General features: G+C 42.7%; 1 protein-coding gene across 4 annotated transcripts in view; it reads right to left on the bottom strand.

The window, feature by feature from the left end:
- Nucleotides 1-25,749, bottom strand: part of MED20 (mediator complex subunit 20) — a 44,098-nt gene that overhangs the window by 11,382 nt on the left and 6,967 nt on the right. For 2 of the 4 annotated variants that reach the window (XM_082414809.1, XM_082414806.1), the window contains exons 3-4: nt 25,151-25,404; nt 23,228-23,419 (exon numbers count right to left, since the gene is read on the bottom strand). In XM_082414809.1, the coding sequence (XP_082270935.1) occupies nt 23,228-23,419; nt 25,151-25,404 (446 nt within the window). Of the gene's footprint in view, nt 1-21,460; nt 23,420-25,150; nt 25,405-25,749 lie in introns of those variants that run through there. The other 2 variants (XM_082414808.1, XM_082414807.1) reach the window with 2 other exon arrangements.

Genomic DNA, 25,749 nt, shown 5'->3' with positions numbered 1-25,749 from the left:
TTTTAAAAACAGCAGCTTAACCTACTGTTTAGAGAAAATGGCATTAAATACCAAAAGAACTGCTGGAGTAGAAAATGGAGGTCTCTGGAGAGGCAGAATGTTGGGGAGGAGAAAAGCAGGTAGTACACTTTTTATGCTATATTCAGACTTAGCATTGATAAATATTAAATTTTAAAAGATTCTTGAAAAGGTTAAAAAGAACATTTTAAAATCACATCTAAAAATATAATTTTCCAAGCAAGATTTCTGAGGAAAAAAATAATGAAAGAAGGGCTTCCCTGCTGGCGCAGTGGTTAAGAATCTGCCTGCCAATGCAGGGCACACAGGTTCGAGCCCTGGTCTGGGAAGATCCCACATGCCACGGAGCAACTAAGCCCGTGAGCCACAGCTACTCAGCCTGCGCGTCTGGAGCCTGTGCTCCACAACGGGAGAGGCCGCAACAGGGAGAGGCCTGCGCACCGTGATGAAGAGTGGCCCCCACTCTCCGCAACTGGAGAAAGCCCTCGCACAGAAACGAAGACCCAACACAGCCAAAAATAAATAAATAAATTTATTTAAAAAAAAACAATAATAATGAAAGAAGAACAGTAATTTTCAAGGCAGAGCAAAATCAAAGCACTTGGAAAACTCTCATCTTAGCATACAGTGTGGCTTAGTTTGAAAAAAATTAAGAGCAGGAAAAAATGTTTTGCTGATAGAAACTTACTCAAAAGACATAACCACAAAACCAGCAAAAAGAGAAAAAGGAGTAATTTGTTTTAACATATTATGGTATTATTGGGAAAAGTTCATGGTTTATGGCTACGTCAATCATGTCACAAATTAAAATTCCTTTTCCACTCAGCCAGGCAGATGCTAAACCAAAGTCAACATAACGATTTGATTGTATCACATCTTGGTCAGAAATGAAAACACTTAAAAACTGCATTGCTTCCTCAGGAAAGGAAAGTACAAATACTGCGAACCTGTTTGAACAAGGAAAGGGCATTTTAAATCAGTCACTCCTTTCTTGAGACCTGAAATGAACAGGAGTGAGATTCACATGCAAATCTGAAACTGCTGCCCAACTTTCTGGAAGACCCTGAGAAGTGGCATCTCAATTAGGAAATATGCCTTTCTCTATCCACAAACACTTTAAAAACCAAAACATCCATATTTTCTATTGCCCTTTCATAGAAAAATGAAGAGTATAATATGGTATCTGTTCATCATTTTTGATATTATCTGCTTATATTCAATGAGTGCTAAGACGGTTCTCCTCGATCAAATGCTGGGCTCTTCATGGAAAGGCAAGTTAGAGAAGGTGCTGCCTGCTATTTACTCAGTTTCCTGACATCTAGGGAGACTGTAAACAGGGAGAAGCAGCTGGATCTGATTTTTTTGATAATTGTCTACTGATTTTTGACCAGGGGAGATTTTCTTTTTTAAACTAACACAATGAAGCACTTTCCCACCAAATCTACTCTGGCAAAAACACTTGCTCTCAATGTTTAGCATACATGAAGACACTGAGAATAGATTAGCAAGATGCTTTAACTGTAGCATACTTTATAGCTTTTAAGTTGAATACTTAGAAAAAAGTTTGTTTCATCATCTCTTGGGATCAGGAAGAAAAACAATACTTTAAGATTCTGCATAAGGATGATATTCTTCCCTTTTTAAAGTTTGAGAAAATATATTAATAGCTTACAAAATACAATGCATAACCAAAAGTTCCTCCAGCTTGAAAAAAATTAATAAAATACTACGTTCAATCTTTCATGCTTATTTCACAGAAAGGAAATTGCTAACTAGAATACGAAGAAATGCTCAAACTTACTAGTAATTAGAAAATACAAATTAAAATGAGACATTATTAAATGGCCAAAATTAGAAATGTGAACAATACCACGTATTGGGGAGGTTGGGAATGCAACGCCTGTGGGGTGTAAAGGGATACAACCATTCAGCAGCCTGACAATACTTATGCCACAATGCCACTCCTGAGTCTGTATCCCAAAGAAATTCTCAAACGTGTCCATAATGGACATGGACAAGACTGTTTATTGGTAGCATTGTTTGCGGTAGCCTAGGCATCCATCACTATGGGAATGATACACACCACAGAATACCATGCTGAAGTTAGGAGCAATTAGCTAAAAGTACATCCCAATATGCACACACAGATCTTAAAACAGTGCTGACCAAAGAAGTAAAAACTAGAGTAAGATCTACAGCATTTTTACAGGGAGAATTCTATAGCCAAATTCTACACCAGCGTGGTATAATGAGCAATTTCAGAATTAAAGATACACACACACACAAAAATCACTAAGTATCTTATAAAGATGCATATAGAATCAAGGACATATGTCAAACACATTTGAGAGGGTGCTTGTGGGGTGGGAGAGGAAAATGGGCATGAAAACGGGAGCTGAACAGAAGGCCTTTATACAGCAACGCTAGGCTGTGCCCAAATCACAGAGTATAAAGTCCAAATTCAGAATATTTTTCATTCATGCATACATTAATTTATTCAATAAAAACTTATTGAACACCTCTTAAGTGCCAAGTGCTGTGCTTAAATATAAACTTTTGTTATTTCAGCTGAAGATTTTTTTAAAAACAACAAAAAGACATGTTTTAAGATACGTTTTAACTGAAAGTGGAAGGGGAAAATAATTTACATTAGAATATATACTATAAAATGAGAAATTCACCATTCTTAAAATAGTTTTATCAATATTTTTCATCAAATGTAAATATACCTTGAAGTTCTTTAAATAACAAACTTAAATGAAAAATTGAAATACGAAAAGAACTCACTTTAAAGCCGTAAAAAATTATGTCGTCACATCTTAGCCCACAGGTAAAACAACTTTTCTCATGGTTCGTAGTAGTGAAACAATTTCTTTTTGGTAGAAAATTTTCTTCTACTTTATTTTCCTCCCAAAGATATTTCCACTGCTCAGGAATACTTCTCGCCAGATTTCTGTTTTCTAAAAGATTTCACAAGCAGACTGCTGGCTGCCAATGAAGGTGCTGTAGCTAATATGCTCATTACATTGCACTGCTAACAAAAACTGATTAACACGTTCGGTGCAAAGTGACTTATCTATTCCATATCCCATGGGCACAGAAAATGATGTTTTCCCCCCAAATTACCTGTTCCCCTCTTTTTATAAGCCCCAAATGTTAGCTAGTATACATGATAATATTGGTAAACAAACCCAATAGCAACTGGTAGGACATCATATGTCTAAAGCTCTAAAATGTATTCAGATTTCAGTTTTCAGATTTTGATACTAAGTGTTAGTAGGTGGGAGGATCAAAGCTGAAGACTAGGAATGGTTAGGCCAACCATCAATACTACTGGAAAAAAACCCAAACTACATGTCTGTCAGTGGGGTTAGCAGAATCATCACCGCACACGATAAAAGACAACGCATTAATTTATTCTGGCTTACAAAAGATAATGTATTTTCATTCAATAATAATAGCTAACATTGAGCACTTACTATGTGTCACTGTTCTAAATATTTTATATGCGTTATTTACTTCGGTCCTCACAACAACCCAGTGGACTAGGTATTATTATCATCTCCATTTTATAGATCATTTTTCAAATCAAAGGCAAGCTCTTTATCACTGTCTTTAAAATCTCCACCAAATGTTCTCAACTTCCACTATATCCCCTCTTCTTGCCATTCCAGTCCTCATTTCTTACTTAAAAACTTGACTGATGTATCTCATATATCCTTTCTCATATGAAAGGAGCAGTTCTCTTCTCTAGCCAGCTTCTTTCTCCTCCCTTACTACCACGGAAGTTTCCTTCATGAAGATGTTCCCACTTAACCCCTTCTTCACGTGCTTATTAAAAGTGACCAGTATAGGAGTACATAGAGTAAAAAGTGAATACCTACCCCCAAAAAAGAGAACACCTCAACAGCACTCCTTAACATTTTACAAAAATAGGAATATTCTATACTTATTGTCCTATAACGTGACTTTAAAAAAAAAAAAGTTAACAATGGACATCTTTCTACATCAGCAAATAAAGATTCATTGCATTCCTTATTAGCTTAGTGGTATTCCGTTGTATGGACCCACCATACATTACTTAACCAGTCCCTAACTGACAGACATCATTTTTTTGCAGGAACAAACAATGCTATAAAGAAACACTTTGTACTCATATTTTTCATGCACATGTATAAATATATCTATAGGACAAATTTCTAGAAGTGGAATCTCTGGGTCACAGGGTACGCACATTTAAAATTCCAACAGAGGGCTTCCCTGGTGGCGCAGTGGTTGAGAATCTGCCTGCCAATGCAGGGGACACGGGTTCGAGCCCTGGTCTGGGAAGATCCCACATGCCGCAGAGCGGCTGGGCCCGTGAGCCACAATTGCTGAGCCTGCGCGTCTGGAGCCTGTGCTCCGCAACAAGAGAGGCCATGATAATGAGAGGCCTGCGCACCGTGATGAAGAGTGGCCCCCACTTGCCGCAACTAGAGAAAGCCCTTGCACAGAAACGAAGACCCAACACAGCCATAAATAAATAAATTTAAAAAAAAATTTATAAAATTCCAACAGACATTGCAAATTTACCTTCAAGGGAACTTACGTTCCCATCAGTAGTGTGTGAGAATTCCAATTTCCCCACATCCTCATCACTACTAGCTATCATCAACTTGTTTAATCTCTTCATCTAATAGGTAAAAACGTGGTACTTATGCTTTATGTTATGTTTATTTAAATGAGTAGAATTAGAATTTATAGCTTAAATAGGTTTGGAACTTATTATTAGCTGTAGGCTAAGCTGAACGGCCTATGGAGAAAAAAAATAATTCAAGAAGCACATTAACAGTATAACTAGGGAGACTGGTAATATTTAACCGATTTGGGATTTTAGCGTGGAGTGGACAATGACGCCACCACAAATGAGTTTGATCTCTTCACTAAAGCACAATACTTACCTTTCACTTGAAATTCATTGCTATCAGTTCTTCACATTATGCCATATATTTTAGAAATGTTTCTTTTAAAAGAGTATATTCAACTTCCTAGTGATACATTCACTTTCTTATTTTTACTTTCTCACAACATCCCTGAGTGATCAGGCCACTTTGATATTTTACTTTTTCATATGTTGTTTATTAATCTGACCTTTGACCTCTTTTGAATGTTAAAGCACAAGAGTGTAATCAATATCTAACCATGAACATCCAATATAATTAAGACAACTGATATAGGTGGTTATATTAGAACATAGAAAAAGGAGAGTAAAAAAAGTAAATGTTAGCAATGGCCAACCATAGAAACATTCTACATTCTGGATTATGAAAACAAAACACTAACAGAGCCCCACATACTCAGTGAATGCTAACATAAACGAGATGCCCTCTGTTCATGAACGCTGATTCACTGTCAAAGGCTAGGTGTCTATGATTATAATGCTATTAGCGACGATGGTTGAACTGAGCTATTCACACATTTTCTCACCTGATTTTCTTTGTGGCCACCTCCAGGTAACAATTTTTGTCAGGGAGACTCTAATTAGCTCTAACAGGGATTTTGACCTTATTATCCCGATAAATTAGTATCCATAACTGAAAAAATAAGCACCACAAATTATCTAGCATTCTAGAAAGGTTTTGGCTCAGAACTGACAAATCAGTAAACCCCTCTCTGCCCTTCCTTTCTCAATTTAAATTTATATTCTTCACAGAACAAACTGATACTTAAGACTTTATTTCAAAGTCAAAAGCTCGTGCTACATTAACATGCCCACATGGCCTATCTGAGTGAACACATGACAGATACTACACATCATCTTTTCCATGTCAGAGACTGAAAGACAGAGACAGAGTGGGGGCAGGAGAGAGCAGAACACCAGTGTGACAAAGTGCTAAAGGCAAGCTGTAAATTGTCTTTTGGTCACTCACGGCTGCATTTTGAAAAAGCTGACGGAAAAGTAGGGCCTATCTTTCCTTTGGAGAGAATCAACTGTCATATAAAAGCACCTTCCTAACTCACTAGCAACAGTGCTGCCCTCCCACCCCTCACATAACTCGCCCAGCAAGAGAAGCACTGCTGGTTTCTAAAGACAATGACAAAAAAGCTCTGTATTCTGTTGATGGGAGGGAGCAGTGAAGACCAGCTTCCTGGGCTCTAAACTATGCCAGACTGCCCTGCTAATCCCCCCTAAATCCCACAACGTTGGGGTGGGGGTGGGGGTGAGGGTGGGAGACAGAATAGAAAACAATCCAAAGTTGAATCAAGGGCAGTAGCTCTGGATTATAGGAGGTCATAACATTTCTGTTTGAATGGGGGAGGGAGCGGGGGACGGTGTGGCAGGGGAAGGGCAGATACAAAAGCCTGTATGTTTATAAAAATACAACACAAAAATAAATTTTATCCCTGATCCTTCTGATATGCTAACCAACATCTGCCCCTGATCATTTGCCAGCCCAGGCTGCATAGAAGGCACAGAGTAGCAGGCATTTTCACACAGCGAGGCTGAAAGAGATGTTACTAGAGTGTAAATTACTAATTAGCTCAATAGAAGAAAAGAGAGAAAATACCTGTCACAGAATGCTGTTTACAACTTGACACATAATAAAAACAACCCTGAAAATTTCAGGAGAGTGTCTTACTTTTCAGACTTCTATTAACATGTAAATGGCAAAGGAACAGTATTATAGTCTTTAAAAACTGCCCATGTCTCAGGGACAATAACACACGACTGGAAAGAATGCTTTCCAAATAATTTGTAATTTTCTCATCCTTATGAGAGCAAAGTGTTTTTCATTATTACAATCAGCTTTAATACAGAGCGATATTTCATAGCTTTGATTATCACCTAACGGAGGAGGGGAGGTGGCTTCAACTGCTGTATTTTACATTTGTCGGAATCCGGTTAATAATCCTTTCACTGAAATCAGACAGGCCTCATTCTGCAGGTCATGCCTTTATCAAACAGACAGGCCACCATTTTAATAAAGACCGAGGATGAGCTGGAGGGGCAATGGGAATGGGGGTCAGTGAAATCTCCTTATATCACGACAACTGAAAAGACTCTGCAAATTTCTGTTAATTTTGGGGGGAGGTAACAGAATGTTAAGATATTTATATTCCTCTCCTTACCATAAGGCAAACCTACTTGTATTAATTGCAATCAATATTCCTCAGGCAGTCTACTTTACACTTAGATCTCTTCTAGTTCCTTGAAGCAACATAAGGATCTTTAGGTAAAATATGTATTTTACCTACATATGTCTCAGTCACGGTGTTGAACAGCGCTGTGGCTCCTGTTTTCACATAATAATCACCCGTACATCATCAACAGCTAGCATATACTGAGGACCCACTGTGTGTGACCACATCATGCCAGGTGCTAAGGAGGTCCCCTACAAAAGGGCAGACCACGACAGTTTTTGCTAATGAGGGATGTTTTTCAAAATACAGTGAAGACAACAAACCATAAAACGACAAAATCCACTTCAAATCCAACCTTGAGATTCTTTTGCTTCACATGCTTGACTAAAATCAAACACATACCAACTTGCTGATATACTCAAAACATTCTTCCCTTTTCTTTTTAAAAGTAAGGCCTGGATATCCATTTTTTTTTTCAAATTTACTTGTTTAAATATACGCACATGACAGAAAATGATAAAGCAAATGGGGCAAAATAAAAAACAATTCGTGAATCTGAATAAGGGTATATAGAAGTTCCTTGTATCATTTTTGCAACTTTTCTATAAGGTTTGAAACATTGTAAAAAAATCCAAAGTCAGAAAAAAATTGAGTAGTAATAGAAAAGCTTTCTCCTAGGGTTGTTTTGAGTTTCAAACAATTTACCTACTTAGCTCATGCTGGGCACTTAGAAAACACTAATTATTAGTTATTTTTAAAAATGAGTGGGTCGGGGCTTCCTTGGTGGCACAGTGGTTAAGAACCCACCTGCCAATGCAGGGGACACGGGTTCAAGCCCTGGTCCGGGAAGATCCCACATGTCGTGGAGCAACTAAGCCCATGCGCCACAACTACTGACCCCGCATGCCACAACTACTGAAGCCTGTGCACCTAGAGTCTGTGCTCTGCAACAAGAGAAGCCACCGTAGTGACAAGCCCGCCCACCGCAACGAAGAGTAGCCCCCACTCTCCGCAACTAGAGAAAGCTTGCGCGCAGCAACGACAACCCAATGCAGCCAAAAATAAATTAATTAAATAAATTTTTAAAAAAGAGTAGGTCAATTGTAACAAATGAACCACTTCGATGAGGGATGTTGATAATGGGGGGAGACTATGCATGTGTTGGGGCAGGGAAATCTCTGTACCTTCCCTTCAATTTTACTGTGAATCTAAAACTGCTTTAAAAAAATTAAAGTCTTAAAAAAAAAAGTGAATCAATTATCTAAGCAAATTAAAGCACGAATAAATAGTATTTAGTATGTTGCTTGCATAGGCACACATAAAGAGAAGATAGAAAAAATCAGCAAGAGTCTGAACAGATTTTGCTTATGGACAGCCACACTGAAATCTGAGTTCCATTTTTTCCTCAATGGGCAATAATCTCTTATCTGCAAACCTGTATGGACTTGTTATATATCATACAGGTTTGCAGATGAGAGACTGTTGCCCACTGAGGAAAAGTCCAGGGCCTTTTTCTAGCTAAAAAGGTAATTCATTAATCTGCGATGCAATTAGGCATTTTATTGATTTGGGGTTGTTTTGTTTTATAAATACAATTTTGCAACAAAAAAAAATACGAACATGTAAGAACCGTGATGTAATCTTTGCATGAAATATGGCCCTTATTGGTATCTGTCCCAGGTTCCCATCTAGGAAGGAACTGAGAAACAGTTAATAACAGAACCATAGGGCTAATTTAAGGATTGGCAAACAAAACTGGTTAGGGTTAAAATAATGTGGAGAAGAGCATGGTGGGGGATCATTTCACAACAGTCAAGCAGAGGTAATACAGAAGCAGACTGCCCACAAAATGCCAAGGTTCAAATCCCATCCGCACCTTATTCTACTTTATAAACTAAAAAGAAAGATTAAATGTATCATTTAGTTACTACTTGACAAAAAAACAGCAGTATCCGTATTACAAGATTATCAACTATCAAACAAGTAGCTGTAGAAAGGTCTGAATATAACCTCCAGCAAGTCATTTAATCTCAAGGAGCCTGTATTTCAACACATATAAAATGGGAACACTAATAGTGCTGACCTCATTGGACTGCTGTAAGGAGTAAGTGAGTTACAATCTGCAAAGAGCTTACAACAGTGTCTGGCACAAAAGCACTATACATGGGTAGCTACTATTACTGAGTTTACAAAGAAATGGGGTCTTCTTAATACTATAGTAAAATAGTATTTTTACTCAAAAATCAAGAATGGGGCAAGAGAGAACAAACACAAATATTGTATTGTGTTCTGCTTAGACAGAAGACACTGTCCTTATAGAGAAAATAATTAAATGCTGGAAAACAGTACCTACAAAGGTTGCCACATTACCTCTGAAGATTTACACAAATAGGATACATTTTTATCTACCTGGAAAGATTTAAGTGGGATATTGACTGAAGTTGAAGGATAAACTAGAAGTCCTTTCAAGGTCTCTTCCCATCCAAAGAATCTACAATTAACCAGAAAAACATTTACTTATGTACAACCTACTTGTTGAATATATAAACTTAAAAGTTTTTGGCTTAGGGACTTCTCTGGTGGCGCAGTGGTTGAGAATCTGCCTGCCAATGCAGGGGACACAGGTTCAACCCTGGCCCTGGAAGATCCCACATGCCGCGGAGCAACTAAACCCGTGTGCCACAACTACTAAGCCTGCGCTCTAGAGCCCGGGAGTCACAACTACTGAGCCTGCTTGCCACAACTACTGAAGCCTACGAGCCCTAGGGCCCGTGTGCCGCAACTACTGAGCCTGTGTGCTGCAACTACTGAAGCCCATGCGCCTAGAGCCCATGCTCTGCAACAAGAGAAGCCACTGCAATGAGAAGCCCGCGCACCACAACAAAGAGTAGGCCCCGCTCGCCACAACTTGGGAAAGCCCACGGTCAGCAACCAGGACCCAGTGCAGTCAAAAAAAAAGTTTTCGGCTTAGCAAATAATATTGTAGCCAAAATAAAGTAAATTGAGTAGAATTCTACTTGATGAACAAATGAAGATAAAGCTTAAATTTATCACTGGATTCCTTATTGATAAATAGTATTATTTGTACTAAAAGATTATCCATTTTCAGTTTTAGAAATATCAGCTGAGGGACTTCCCTGGTGGTGCAGTGGTTAAGACTCCGCGCTCCCGGGGCTTCCCTGGTGGCGCAGTGGTTAAGAATCCGCCTGCCAATGCAGGGGACACGGGTTCGAGCCCTGGTCAGGAACGATCCCACATGCTGCGGAGCAACTGAGCCCGTGTGCCACAGCTACTGAGCCAGCACTCTAGAGACCGCGTGCCACAACTACTGAAGCCCGCATGCCTAGAGCCCGTGCTCCGCAACAAGAGAAGCCACCGCAATGAGAAGCCCACGCACCGCAACGAAGAGTAGCCCCTACTCACTGCAACTAGAGAAAGCCCGCGTGCAGCAACGAACACCCAACGCAGCCAAAAGTAAATAAATAAATTTATAAAAAAACAAAAACAAAAACTCCGCGCTCCCAATGCAGGGGACCCGGGTTCAATCCCTGGTCAGGGAACTAGATCCCACATGCACACTGCAACTAAGGAGCCCATGAGCCGCAACTAAGGAGCCCACCTGCCGCAACTAAAGACCCAGCCCAACAAAATAAATAAATACATGAATAAATAAATAAATATTTTTTTTTAAAAAAAGAAATATCAACTTAGAAATAACCACTCACAACGAGAAGTGGTGATTTAACACACTATGGCAGCATACAGAAACAATAGATAAGACCCAAACGGACTTTCCCTTTGTTTAGTTTATAGTTTATACGTTCTTCTTCATCATTATGAAATAAGTCTAAAATAATTTATGTAAAGATATCAGATACAAAACAATTACATTATAAAAATGGCGGGACTTCCCTGGTGGTCCAGTGGGTAAGACTCCGTGCTCTCAGTGCAGAGGGCCCGGGTTCAATCCCTGGTTGGGGAACTAGATCCCACATGCATGCCACAACTAAGAAGCCTGCATGCCACAACTAAGAGTCTGCATGCTGCAACGAAGACCCAGTGCAGCCAAAATAAATAAATATTTAAGTATTTATAAATAAATAAATATGGCAATACCACACACAGAGTACAACCTACCAGCAATGCCAGACACATCTAGAAACTAAGGGAACACACGCACATATCTCACAGAAACAGGTGCCTCATACCAAAGTTACTCTTCAGCTTGAAAGTTAACATTTCAGACTAATCCTCTTGAAACTTAGCAGGAAAAATAGTAATTTTTAAAAACCCTGTTAAACTGCTAAATCAATCTAGTCACCCTGAACACCTCTCAACAGCATCTAGAATCCATGAATAGCAGCTGCATCCAGAAAGATTTAAGATCCTAAATTATTCACATACATTAATAACCAATGTCTCTGATATCCACTAATCAAAATCTAATCTTTGCTAACTATCACAGATGCTATCAACCATTTGATCTTTGTCATTTATACAAATACCCACAAAACAGCAGCAATCCAAAATTTACACAACTTTGAAGAAAAAGCATCTTTGTGTAACTGAATGTACACTAACGAAATAACCTCAAATAAGTCTCGAGAATAGTTTGCATTTTTTTCTTAAGTAAATTATATACTATCTTTGGCACCATCAAATGCAAATAATCATTCATATTCTTAGCTAAACGTAAAAGCTTCAGAATAAAAATCATCAAAACAAAATACTTGATTAAGAATAACTTAAGGGCTTCCCTGGTGGCGCAGTGGTTGAGAATCTGCCTGCCAATGCAGGGGACACGGGTTCGAGCCCTGGTCTGGGAAGATCCCACATGCCACGGAGCAACTGGGCCCGTGAGCCACAATTACTGAGCATGCGCGTCTGGAGCCTGTGCTCCGCAACAAGAGAGGCCGCGATAGTGAGAGGCCCGCGCACCGCGATGAAGAGTGGCCCCCGCTTGCCACAACTGGAGAAAGCCCTCGCACAGAAACGAAGACCCAACACAGCCATAAATAAATCAATAAAAGAACGTGAATTTCTAAAAAAAAAAAAAGAATAACCAAAATTTTGTCCCAAATTTCTTATCTTCCTTTTAATTTCCAAAAGGGTCTTAAAAATCAAAAGCTTCTTCTAGAAAATATTAATCTTTTTTATTCACAACTACAAAACAGGAGAGGCAGTGGAGCTGTCCAAGGCTCCAGCGTGCATTATCTTAGAGGTTTTTTCATGATAAAAATTACCGATAAACCCATTATTTAACCTAAAATCCTCTACTATTCTAAACCTCCCTTTCTTTATTCCATTTTTGTTAACTGCGTGAGTTCCCTACTACAGTATAAAAAGTCCCACACAAAGCTAAAGGTAGCTTAGGAACTGGCTGTCCTCCTGCCCCAATTTAAATGTCATCCCCGGCAAACTTCCCTGGTTGGCTATTCGCCTTTCTCTGAAATGATTTCTCAATATTCTCCAGCCACCAAAAACAATTAGGCAGAAATCTGGTTGATCAAACAAAACAAAAAGATTTTCATCTTTCTCTATCTCAACAACAGTGTGTTCCCCATTGAAAATGAAAAGGCTGTCGATAAAGCACTGCCCAGCGCTTGTCATTTATCACACTGCTACAACACAACACTGTCACACCAGACAGGCACAGCCACACTGGAAATACAACCCATTTTCCCATTATCACAACACCGGTGAAATGCAGAGCTTCTCAGCACCCAGTTGATGCTTCATCATTCATACAAGAACAAAATCAAATCACAATGGGTCTCATCTTTTCAAAGTGGACATGAAAAGTCGATTTAAAAAGCCATGAAAGGTGGAAGCAGATTCAAGATTCCCTGAAGAGAGAAAGAGGTTTCTGGAATATCCTACTTTCATGGACAAAAGGACTCACAGTTTCAACACACTCACAGTTCTCTTCTCAACAAAGAATTCCTTTCCTTCACCCCCTACCTCCACTGTTACTTTTTGGTTTTTGCCCCTATCTCTAGGTCTCTTTGCACTCACCATGGTTCCTCCTCTTCTGCACCAAAGGCTCCCTACACTTGATCCTTCACTACAGCGTCTCTGCCCTGATCCACGAGGACCTTCTGGAGCATCTCCCCCAACTGCACACTTAATTCCCACCCCTGTGCAGTCTACCCCAGCTCTACATCCATCAGGCTTCCCCAAGCTGCCCTTAACCCTGTTCTCTTCCCTCACTCCCCATCTCATCCTTTAAATCCTGGGGCCCACCTCTTCCTTGCTCCTCTGGTGGTCCGCTTTACACCCTGTCTCTTAACCTCCCTGTTTGTACCTCGGATCTTGCTGAACCTCGTCAGTTAACACAACTCCCCAGTTACCCTGTCCCAGACCTTCATCACTTCTCACACCCTCACCCTCTTCTCCTTTCAGCTTTCTGGTCTCCGAATTGTCCTACAAACGCCCCATCTCTCATCTCTATTTCCTTTCACCCTTCCACTCCCACCGCACTTATTCCTAACTCCACCTGGTTCTAGCCCAGTGTCTCATTCCCCCTCCCTCACTTTCAAGAATTTACACCCACTGCCCACCCACTAACCCATACCTTTCTCAGAACCTCGCAGTTCCCACCCACCGCCGGTCCTAGACCTTCAGCTCATCTCGCTCTGCACTAGTTCACACCCTTGTCACGTCTGGCTCTTAATCACTCTCTCTCCTCTACTCCCAACTACTACCCCAGCTCTGCCCCTCCTTGCCTTCCACTTCCAACTCTTACCCCAGTAACCCTCACCCCACTACCATCCCCTTCAGAGCTTTCCCCTCCAAACCCCTGCTCTCACACCTAAGCCGAGGAGCCGTCTTCCTAGGCTCGGTCTTCCTAACCTCATTCCCGGCCCGGCTTCCTCATCACCCACCCTGGGTTTTGCCTCCTTCCAACCTCCTTGGCTGGCTTTTTCTCATTCCTCTCCCTGCCTTCTAACCCTTTCTCCCCTTAATCCTTCTCGTCTCATTCACAGACCCGTTCCCCGCAACCGCCCCCAAGCCTTCCTTCCCTTCTCCCCTCAAGGCTTTTACCCCAAACCCAGCGGTCGCCCACCCCGCCAAAATAAAGGGCCGGCGCTGTCGGACAGCCGGCGCTCGCCTCCCGCCAGCCCTCGCCCCGGGCGCCCCCAGCCCGCCGGCGCCGCGGTCCCGCCCCCTGCCGCCGCTCCTCCCGCCCGTGAGGCGCGCGCCGCCTTTGTCGCCCCTCACCCGGTGTGTGAGGTTTTGCTTCTTTAAAGGGGAGGGCCAGTGTGCCGGAGACTCCTGTCCCCGCCTCCGAGTCTCAGAATGGGATCCCTGGCCGTCGCGCCCTCCCCGGTCCTCGTCCCCCCACCTCCTGGAGCTATCCCCTTTGCTGCCTCCCCACCTCCTCCGCCCCCTCCCCTGACCCCCCCTCTATTTACCGCCATCATCAGCACGCGCGAGCTGTCACCAGGGCGCGAGACAACCGAACACGGCCACGCCCCCTGCCCACCCATTGGCCCGCCCGCCGGAGCCCCGCCCCCCTGGCCCCGCATTGCGCCAACGGCGCAGCGCCGGGCCCTGACCCGACACAGACATGCCCTCCGAGGGTTCGCGCCGCGGCTGCCAAGTTTAGGGTTAGCCACCGACGCGCGGCCGATTTGAGCCTGCCGTAAGGGGCGGCGGCGTAGAGGGGCGTTGTGAATCGCGGGTCGAAGTTTGGTTGAAGCACAGGAGGGTAAATAAGGAGGTTTCCAGACAAAGAGACTCTTAAAGGTACAGAGTCTTACGCCTGTCCCTCCTCCTTAAAGGGCCAGAGACTCACCCGAGCCCATCTCCGCCCCCTTCTCCCCAGCCCATTAGCCCGCGGAACTGTAAAGGAATTTTACGATAGCTCCCCGCACTCCTTTTGGATGGAGCGTCTTTGACATCGCTTCCCAATGCCAAGGGGAAAAGCCTTTCTCATTATCCCGTCTAGGTTTTTGTTTTGTTCTGTTAAAAGACTATTATTTTTCAGTGTCCGAAGGATGCAGCTTCCGAACTGTGGGGTTTCCTGAGGCAGCTTTTGCAAAAGTTACTATTGGCTCCCAGGCGAGTGAGCACGTGTCTGACTTTTGTCACTGATGACCCAGTCGGAATTCAGCTGTTTTACGGAAATCCCCCTAAGAGTTTCGCTGCTGTAAACTGAAGTTCGGCACATCGTGGGGATGGAGACCCCAGGGAAATAGAACAGCGGTTATTTCTACAAATCTTCTAAGAAAAGGCTTCCTTCCCGAGCAGCCTCTTGGGTGCACTGCCCTGACATAGCTTGGGATGGGGGGGGGGGCCTCCTCCAAATAAGACCAACAGTTACATCACCCAACGCAAGGCTAATAAAACAGGTAAAGGCTTACGTTTAAGTACAAGGGCAAGGAAAAGAAATAAACGCATGTGTTACCACCTACACTGACTCAAAGCTACACACCTGTAAATATGAAATAGAGACGCAACAAAAGCCAAAGAACAACAAATAAAATAAGCAGGGGGAAAGAGCATGTGCATGTGTAAGCAAGAATCTACAATGCCCGGAGCCAAACCTGTGAAAACATTTCCAAAGGTAGCTAACTTAGGCTTTTTAGACGTTTGATGAAAGGAGAAGACCTAGTAGTTGACTGACTGATTTGGTGAGGATTTGCCATGTGGTTCAAGAGCTCAGAGTTAGACCTAAAATTCAGCATTCCCTTTGCTGTCTAACACCTTTAACATAATTTTCTTTAAGGAATTCTTATCTTACATTATAACTCATCTATTTTCTCCTCTTAACTCCCCAGCCCCTCAAGAAAATTCTTGGAGAATAAAGATTGGATCTTATTCAATGTTATTTCCCTAACAAAGTACGTGACACCATTATAGGTGCTTTTTTGAGCTAAGTATTTTGGAGCCACTTAAGACTTCTGAAGGAAGGGGTGCTCTCAAAATAGCAATGGGGGCGGTGATTCTCAGTGCTGTGAGTATGTATTAGACCAGCGGTTCTCAAAGTGTGGCCTGCGGAGCCCTGGTGACTACAGACTTTTTTCAGGAGGGTCCCTGAAATCAAAACTATTTTCATAGTAATAAGATATTACTTGCCTTTGTCACTGTGATGACATTTGCACTAATGATACAAAAGTCACAATGGGTAAAATTGCTGCTGCCTTAACACAAATCAAGCCAATGGCACTAAATTGTACTAGCAGTCAAGGTATTCTTCACTGCCACCCATTCACAGGAAAAAAATAATATCTGTGTCACTTTAAGGAAGTCCTTGATGAAGCACTAAAATAAAAACTATTTGTTTTATGTAAGAACAAATTTTTTCAATAATACTGTTCTATGTGATTAAGTGGATGTAGGCATAAAGCACTTTTGTTCCTTACAATGTTTTTCTTGAGGAAAAGAACTTGTGCAATTTCTCTGAATTTTGAGCTGAATTAGCAATTCATGCAATACCATTTTTACTTGGAAGAACAGCTAACAGATAAACTATAGTCATTCAGCCTTGGGTATCTGAAAGATAGTTTCTCAAAAATAAACAAATTGAGCCTGACAGCATTGATCAAACTCAAGCTCTCAGGCAAAACTTCCCAAGACTTTTCTGATGAGATTGGTGGTGATATTAACAAATATGATTTTTTGATATTGCAAAATGAAATGTGTCAACATTAAAAGATCTGCAGTATTTCCCAGATGACCAATGCATGATGCTACAAAATTGTGTACGGGTAAAAGATCCCTTCAAAGTGCAAAATAAACCAATGAATGTTAATATAATAGAGTACAAAAAGTTCACTGATAGAATTTGAGATTCCACATTGCAACTAACCTTTAGCGGAGCTGTGATGTAGTATCAAAAAACATCCACAATTATCGGAAGACGGTATCACTATACTTCTCCCTTTTTCCAACTACACATCTGTGTAAGGTTGGATTTTCTTCATATTCTTCAACCAAACAACAAATTTCAACACACTGACTGCAGAAGCAGATATTAGAATCCACTGTCTTCTATTATGTCAGACATTCAAGAGATTTGCAAAAATATAAAACAATGCCACTCTTCTAAATTTTTTCTTTGAAAAAAAAGTTATTTTTCATTAAAATATTTTCCTTATGTTAACATGTGATGTGTTTATTGTTACTTTTAAGTGAATTAATACTTTCATTTTTCATTATAAATAAGTTTTAATAAGGTAAGTACCAATAGATATAACCTACATAAACAAAAGCTCTTTGGGGTACTCAGTAATTTTGAAGAGCATCAAGGAATCTTGATACCAAAAAGTTTGAGAATTGTGTATCAGATGGAAGCAGAAAGAATAAGAAGGCTATTTTAGATAATTCAAATATGAAAAGGCTGTGCAAGATAGCTAACAAAAAGGTTTTATTGTAGCTTCAGAGTTAAGAGCTTAGGAGGTTCATCAATGAGGAATGGAAAACAGAATCAGGAACACTGAACTTTCTTTAGACACAACTTTCTTCAGTCACCATATACACTGGCACCTAAAAAGCAGTTCAGAAGCAGGCACAACTAAGGCTTGGGAGTTGAGGGGAAATAGGATGGATGTGTTACACAAAGAAAATATAGTCATTTCTACCCCACTTTTTTTTTTTTTTTTTTTTTTTTTTAAAGCTCAGCTTCTTTTCCTTTAGGTTGTAGGAGAACAAGTAAAATCCCAACATTATGAGTAAATATTAAAAATATATTTCCATGCTCTACAAATGGTCCCTACAACTGTGCTCACTGATCTCAATGATTACAAAAATACACCTGTATGATAGATACTTTCTCTGGACTCTCTCTCCACATTGCTTGTTCTCTATTACAACTATTTCCTTTGCACTGGAGGAGAATTTTAACCTGCTACCAAGCAGTAATAACCCTATAGCTTCCCATCTCAAACATCCTAACTGTACACAATACCTTTAGCACCATGAAAAAGATGCAAGAGCAGAGACAGCATCACCTTGCCTCCAAAGCACTCTTTACATCTATTCTCCCTTGAGCCTCTCAACAAGCCTATGAAATACGGAAAAAGGGCATCATTACTCCCACTACACAGATGAGATCCAGAAAGGCCAACGTGATTGAAGTTACCTGGCAAGTTAGGGACAGTACTATGGCTAGCACCCAGACATCTGTCTCCTAAAGCAGTGTTCTCTTCCATTTAGTAGGCTGCCTCGGAACACCTGTCACCTCCACATTCCTAGCCTTGCCTTTCCCACACAACAGATGTCCAATATTGACTTCTGCCTTTGGGACAATCTAGGATATATAAATGTGGTCCCTAAATTCTTTTTTAAAGCCTCTAAAGAAAACTCAGTAGAATTCATATTAACCTTAAAAACAGGTCTATGCCATCTGATGGGGCAGGGATATGTTGGGGAATAAAACAGAGACTACAAGAGAATTAGGAATCTTTGCTCCGAGAGTTCCAAGAATCTTTTTTTTTAACTTGCTAATTTCATCACAGAGGCAAGGAACTATTTCCCTGCCTCATCAATCACACCATCCTGAAAAATGAAAATACGCTCATTAAGCAAAATGCCATTACAACAGGATGATTTTCAGATCCCATGGAATGTGTCATAATGGAAGAGTAACTCCTGGGGCCACAAAGAGTACTATAAAGATTGCTTCACACATATTTGCTCCTACTCATTTCTGAGAGGTTGTGTGTATGTATACGTAGTGACAAGATGAGAAGCAGGAACCTATAGGAAAGAAAAGAGCAGGAACACAGTCCAGCTTCCCAGAAACTGACTGAAAGGCCTGAAGACCTATAAAATGAAGGCGGGAAATCCCTAGATGGGACCCGAGGTGAGGGTTCAAAAGTCAGTGGAAGGTCTCGCTTGCAGTAAGTCAGCCGGATGTATGTCACACCTGCTTTATCTTTGTCTTCCTGCTCTTTCCCTTCACGATGTACTCCCTTTAGAGATTCTTTTTTTTGGACCACGGATCTTTGAAATACTCTAATGAACCCTATAAATCCTATTCCCAGAAAACTGCACGTATACACAAAGCCGTGTCCACTTTCAAGGCATCTTAGGCCTCCTGAGGCTGCCCTCCAGGGTTGAGAACCCACAGTGCATTTAAGAGTCACGGCTTGCTCATACTCTAGCCCCAACTAATGGTCTACTCCCTCATTAAGTACCACACAGTCTCCACAACCTGCAAGAGAAAGGACAGCTAGCAAAATGCTTTGCTTTGCTTTTTGTCTCAGAGGTAATGACAAAAATGAAATACACAGGGAACAGATTTCCCTAGATGAGGCCAAGTTAATGCTGCATGATCTCTGGGAGGGATGGTGTAAAGATGTGAATACTGAATGATGGTCAAACTGTGTGACCTCAAGGGTCCCTTCTAACCCAAGAGACTGATTTTGGAATGCTCTACACAATGGCAGAGTTCTCACCTTGGGGGAGAATCCCCCCTACAAGTGACTGTTTGAAGGCCAAAGACACCAGCCCCCCAGGAGAGGACCAAACTTGTAACCCAGCCGGTCTCAGCCATTCCACACAGCAACTGTGACCGGGGACTGCAGCCCAAGGCTCCCAGACAGCAGCAGATATGGAGAGGGAGGCTGTGGCGAGGGAAAGGCCACACATCAGTCCTGCCTGGCTCTAAATCCACTGTGAATGTCCTCAAAATGTTCAGCCTAGAGCCCTTCCCATATTTTAAGTCTCAACTTTTGACACCTGGAGGACACGCTTCTAACTGCTCCCCTCACCCTCCCTCCAGGATTCGGAGAGAAAACTTTTCACTCATCCTGAAGCCTGAGGAATGAACACTGGACACAGTGGGTTGGGGCAGACCTGGTGGAGGGGAGGAGTGGCCAGTCCCTAGGTATTCCCTCAGTGGAGCAGTGACACCAATACACAGTGGGGGACATGTGATGACTTGGTACTCAAGACCTGAGGAAAGCAAGCGGGAGGCAGCATGGAAACAGGTACAGAGAATCAGAACAGCAGAGGAGGAAAGAGCAGGAACTATCAATGGATACACGAAGTGGATGAAACTTAGTGTTTCCCCAAATGCTAGCATCCTCCTTCCTCCTCCAGATTTTGCCTTTTGCAGGTATCACCTGCACTATAACTTAACAGTTCCCTTTAAGTGGACTCTTCTTAAAAAACTTATTTACCCTCATCCTAAGACATAAAGTGCCAGTTATACTTTTCTCTAATGTACATTAGAATAAGGCATAAGTACGAAAATAAAGATGTATTCCACATTCCACCTAAAATCACCTGGCACCACACAGAGGTCCAGGTGCCACCCTTTGTCACATGCTGGGAGCCATGAGTCCTGAGTCTGAAGTTTGGTCCTGACTCCAGCCTCACCTCTCAGCATGACCCCCCTGGGAGCCACCACCTCCCCATCTTACAGTGAAGGAGAACCAGGTAAAAGTTAAAGCTGCCCTGCATGGTTCTGACAGTCAAGGTTGGCAGATTTCTATGTGACTCTGGCAAAGGTACCCACCAAGGTGACATGTTAGCAGAATCCCAGAAATGTCCTAGTTTCTGCTCTTTCAGGGTAGCTACAGACAGGGAGAGGGGTAAAGCATCCGAAAGCAAAGGAAGGAGTGACAGGAAGACAGACTAGTGTAAAAGGAGGTATGTCAGATTTGAACCCAAAATACAGCATCTCCATTTACTAGCTGAGTTTAAGTTTTTTTCATTTTTAAAATGAGGATAACCGTGCCTCTTTCCCCTTTATACAAATGCTCCTCAACTTTCATTCAACCTGAACTTTTAAAAACTATACACCGACAATCCTAAACTACTCTTGAAAGCCCCATTCAGACTTACATACAAAAGCTGTATGACATTTGGGCCCTTCCCTCTAGTTACCAGTTCAGTTTTGGCAACTTTGCTAGTGGAGTTGAATTTGTTAAATTAAGAAGTGTATTGCATTACTCGCCTTTTTTAGTAATAAGCTTTTTTTAACTGACGCAAAGGACAAAGATGGACAAAAAGTGGCAATTCTTAAAGCTTGATCTGATGTTTACTGGACTTAAATCTTGGTCAAATGTGTGCTCAAAATAAAGGAAAAGAACAAAAGTGAAGAATGCTGGAAATTTATGAGTCAAGATTATGTCTAAAAGGCATAGTTAGTTAGGGAGTTTATACTATTTTTTTAGTTTTTAAGGAACCCCTCCTTATAATGCATAAGTCTGGAGTTATATTTACCACACTCAATTTCTATATATTTTCGGGAACACATTATGTTCAAAATGCTATCTCATCTCATAGAAGATTTGAGGCAGCCTACAGAAAAATACAAATAGATAAATCTAGACAAAAGCAAACATAAATCAGAAGGCCAAAAACATAAAAAAAACTCTGCATTTTATTATGTGTAAATAATATCTAAAACATACCTCCATTTAAAAAAGTAAAAACAAAGCAAAGAAACAAACAAGAAGCCGGGGGAGGTGAGAACAAGAAACACAGATGACAGGTCCTACAGTTAGAAAGTTGAATTGAGCTTCCTGCCAGCCAAAGCTAAAAGGGAAACATGACGACTGCCTGATTCTTCTTACAGAGGCTTTAGATCTGACCACTTAGATCTGAAAACAATTTCTCTTTAGGTGCCTTCAATGAGGGACAGTATCCTTGAGGACAGTACTACAGTATATACATTAATACATTTCCTAAGACCATCTCTGTGTATCTCAATGCTAGCTGGACTGAACATTTCTGCATCAGGAGTGGGGTAGGCAGACAATGTAGGTCAAATGAGCAGCTGGGAGGCTCAAATGAGATGAGGAGAAAGAGCTCAGGAAACCATGAAGCACAGTGTGAGTACGAGGTCAACTGTCTAACCCTAAGCTCTCGGCGCATGAGAACTGGAGAGGTCTTGATGCTGAGACTTAGGCAAGGGGTGTGGAAGTGACTTCCCGTGCGACTAATCCAGCTAAAGTGGCTCTGGCATCAGCCCTATCACAATCCAACTCATAAACGAATGGCTTGCTTACAGGGGTACTTCTCTGCAAAGTAATAGCCAAGAACATTCCTGGGTACATCCATTGAGCTCCGTGTAGCAGAGGCTACTAACTGGGTCCCCACATCCATTTTCTCCTTCATCTTTTAGTCACAGAATCCCCAGCATTTTAACTGGGCACATGACCACCCAAATAAGAGGCTCTATGTCCCAGAGTTCCTTTCAGCAAGATGTGGCCAGAGTGATTTAAGCAACTCCAGGTCACGTCCTTTAAAAAAGGAACTGCTTTCTCTCTCTCTTTCCCCAGTGGAATGTGGACATGGAGCCAATGTCTACTTTGACTCACCCAAGGACAACACCCTAGGGGTGGCTGAACAAGACAGAAGGAAACCAAGTTCCTGATGACCCTGTGGAGTTCAATCTGCCCTGGACCATTTGATTACCTCTGTACTATTAGAAAAGAGAAGAATAAACTTCTAAGAGCCACTGTACTTTAGGTTCTCCTTGTTATAGCACCTTAGCCTGTGCCTTAATATAATTCACAACAGAATGGAAAGATGTCCAGAGGAAGACTTCAAAGGACTCAGGCAACACCCTAGAAAAGTGAACTCACAATTCGCTTCAGCAAACAGGTCAGAAAATCATAGCCATCAAATAAGCTGTGCCTCTTACTCCTTTTCCAGGAGGGGCCCAGCTACATCCTTTGAGCAGAGGGAGAGGCCTTTATTACAGCCGAGCCCAAACACAACCTGCAGCCTGTCCACTGTGGGCCTGGACCAAATCCCCAGTAGTTAGCAATACAGACTGCCTTCCCCATCCTCACTAGGCAGGGACACTCCCATCCTATCTTTTCCCCTAAAGCAGGAAAGCTCCAAACTTCTCTACTCTTCATAATTACTGTTCTTGAGGACAGGCCAAGTCCAGCTGAAACAGCTGTCGGGGGGGGCTGTGTGTGAGGGTCAGGGGAGGGGAGTCCAGAGCCCCAGAACAAAAGCCACAGCTGGGAACTAGAGAGGGAGGGAAACCTTCCCGTCTGCCCTGGGTTTCTGGGGTGCAGAGGCCTGAGGGTGCAGCACCTGCTCCTCCTGTGGAGTCCCCCTGGCGACAGCTCAGCCGGGCAGCTGCCAGTCACTAACGAATCCCCGCCACCGGCACCTGCTGCTGCTTGCGGATCTTGTTGAAGAGTTCCATGTACTGGACCATGGTGTCTGCTGGGCTGTAGACGGCGTCGTGCCTGTTCCCAAACACAGCGGGAGCCCCTGGGGTGTGGCTGCCTAGAAAGCTCTGCAGGAACTCGAGCAGCAGGCTCCAGCAGTCGCTAGCTACCACACAGGGGCCATACTCCACCTGGGGACCAGAAGAACAGAGATGGAGGGTAAGCGAGGGCCAGGACAGGTCGTCTGCTTCTCGCGCGCCTCTTGCCCCCTGTGCCCTCTTCCCCAACCCTGAGGCAAAGACACACACCTTCTAGCACAGTGCTGCCCCACAGGAAATATCCAACCCAAACACCAGGGATTCGACACACCCAGCATGGTTCCCTTTAGGCTCAGATAGTCTCATCTTGGGGTCATCAACCCACAGTCCTACGCACAAGACCCAGAAGCAGATTTAGGACCCTTTGAATTATCTCAGAACTATATAGTCCCAGCTATGCTGGATGCAGATTCATGGGGAGCTCAGGAAAATTCTGAGAGAGAAAATGAAGAGCAAGAGACAGAGTGAGTGTGTGTGAGTGCGTGTGTGTGTGTGTGTTGGGGGGATCAGTAGAGGGTAAAGTAGACACATGCGCTCATAAGTCACTTCAAGACCAAACATTACTCCCTAAGTAGATAAAACCTGGGCTCTGACCCTAAGAAATAATTTCCCAACCCATGTGACAGGGGCCAAAGGATACATATCTTAGGCTTTCTCATTTTCCTCTCCTAATTTTTCACTGGAGAGATGGCAGGGGAAATTACTGGTAACCATAAGGAGAAACAAGTAAAGAAACAGCCAGGGTGTGTTTGTACTAAAAAGTTGGAAACGTGAAGGATAAACAAACTGGGTTTCCAGTGGGTCTCAGCAAATGCAAGGTGTATCACAAATGAAAAGGGTCAGGAAATCTTGGCTCTAGAGGTCCTTGGAGTGTCATAGCAGTAATGACCACTAACGCCCTTTTCTTCACTTGTGGTGCTTCTTAGGACTGACCTATCTCCGGTTTCTATATTTTAAGTCCCTCCTTAAATGCCACTCCTGCAGGAAGCATCACAATCCCCAAAGTCAGCAGTGCTCTCTTTGGTCTGAACCCCCAGAGCAATCTGTGCCTCTTTTATGGCATTTCTTATAGACTAACTTCAAAAACAGTTTGTGTGTTTGGGCCTTGCTCTCTTACTAAATCATCAATTTTCAAAAGGTAGGCCCTGTAGCTTACTTATTATTTTTTGGGGGACCGTGGTAGATTGCAGATTCTCACTGGTCCCAAAGCCAGCTACTGTCACACTCCGTCTTTGTCATTTTCAGTGTATACATCAAAGATGAAGTCATCACACACACCATGAGAGTAGACAGCATGTCAAAAGGAAAGGCACATCTTTGCTTCACAACTTTTTTGGCCGTGGCGGCTTATGGGATCTTAGTTCCCTGACCGAGGATTGAACCCAGGTCCCAGCAGTAAAAGCACCGAGTCCTAACCACTGGACCACCAGGGAATTCCCATGCTGCACAACTTTTCCACCTCCCAAAAGTTAACTGCACTGAAAGTTGCCCTGGTCTGCTCCAGTCCTTGTGATGGGTGACTGGTCCCTCCACATCAGAATTCACCTGCTCCCACCACCGCCCCCCCCGACTATCCCTCCCCTTCTCCAGCAAGTCAGCCTTCCTAAGCTCTCTACCTGCTGTGAACCCAGCTTCCCATTCCTATCTTGGGCTAGAGAGTCCCTGAGTGATTAAAGAAAGGGTAAAAGATGCAGGGAGAGGAAGCGCAGCGGCTCTGTGGACAGGAATCAGGTAGGCAGAAACATCTGTTTGCATTCAGGGGCCGTGGAAATCTGCAGAGCCAGCCCCTTCAGCACATATGCTCCTATTTCACCGAGGTCTTACCTCCACGGAGATGCCTCGGGCACTGGGCCCCATTGTAACCGTGCCCACCTTCACTAGGAAGTCACAGTACTGGTAGCGGGTGCCCCGGGTCTCAATCTTGCTGGCCTTGGCACTCTGGAAAAAGCCCTTGAGCTTCACCATGAGCACATCAAAGTTGGTGTCGGCAACAAGGCAAGGGCCATTCTCAAAGAGGGCGAAGCAGCTCAAAGGGTACTCGGAATTGTGCATCACATACATCAGCTTCCCGGCCTGACCTGCAAGGGACGGAGATGCTACTCAGCATCAAGACCTTTGTCAGCAAACCGCGGAGTAGAGTCCAATGCACTGAACGAAGCCAGGTAGCGATCCAGCATCACCTCAACGGTCCTGGAGGGCGGTGGAGGGAAGCCCCTCGCCAACAGCCTTTTCCAGAGAGGAAGGGAGAGGAAAAGGTGGCATGTGGTATAACCCACCCGCTCTACAGAAAAAGGTGAGGGGCACGTGGAACTTCGACAGTGGCTAATGGTTTAATTCTTAAGTTGAGTGATGGGCTCACACGTGGATGATTAAGGATGATGACTAATAACTCAGAGAGGATTTACATATGGTCTTTTGTATAG

Source organism: Balaenoptera physalus (genome assembly GCF_965194825.1).
Source record: "Balaenoptera physalus genome assembly, chromosome: 11".
In the NCBI taxonomy this organism is placed as follows: domain Eukaryota; kingdom Metazoa; phylum Chordata; class Mammalia; order Artiodactyla; family Balaenopteridae; genus Balaenoptera; species Balaenoptera physalus.
This window is presented reverse-complemented; position numbering and strand designations above follow the sequence as displayed.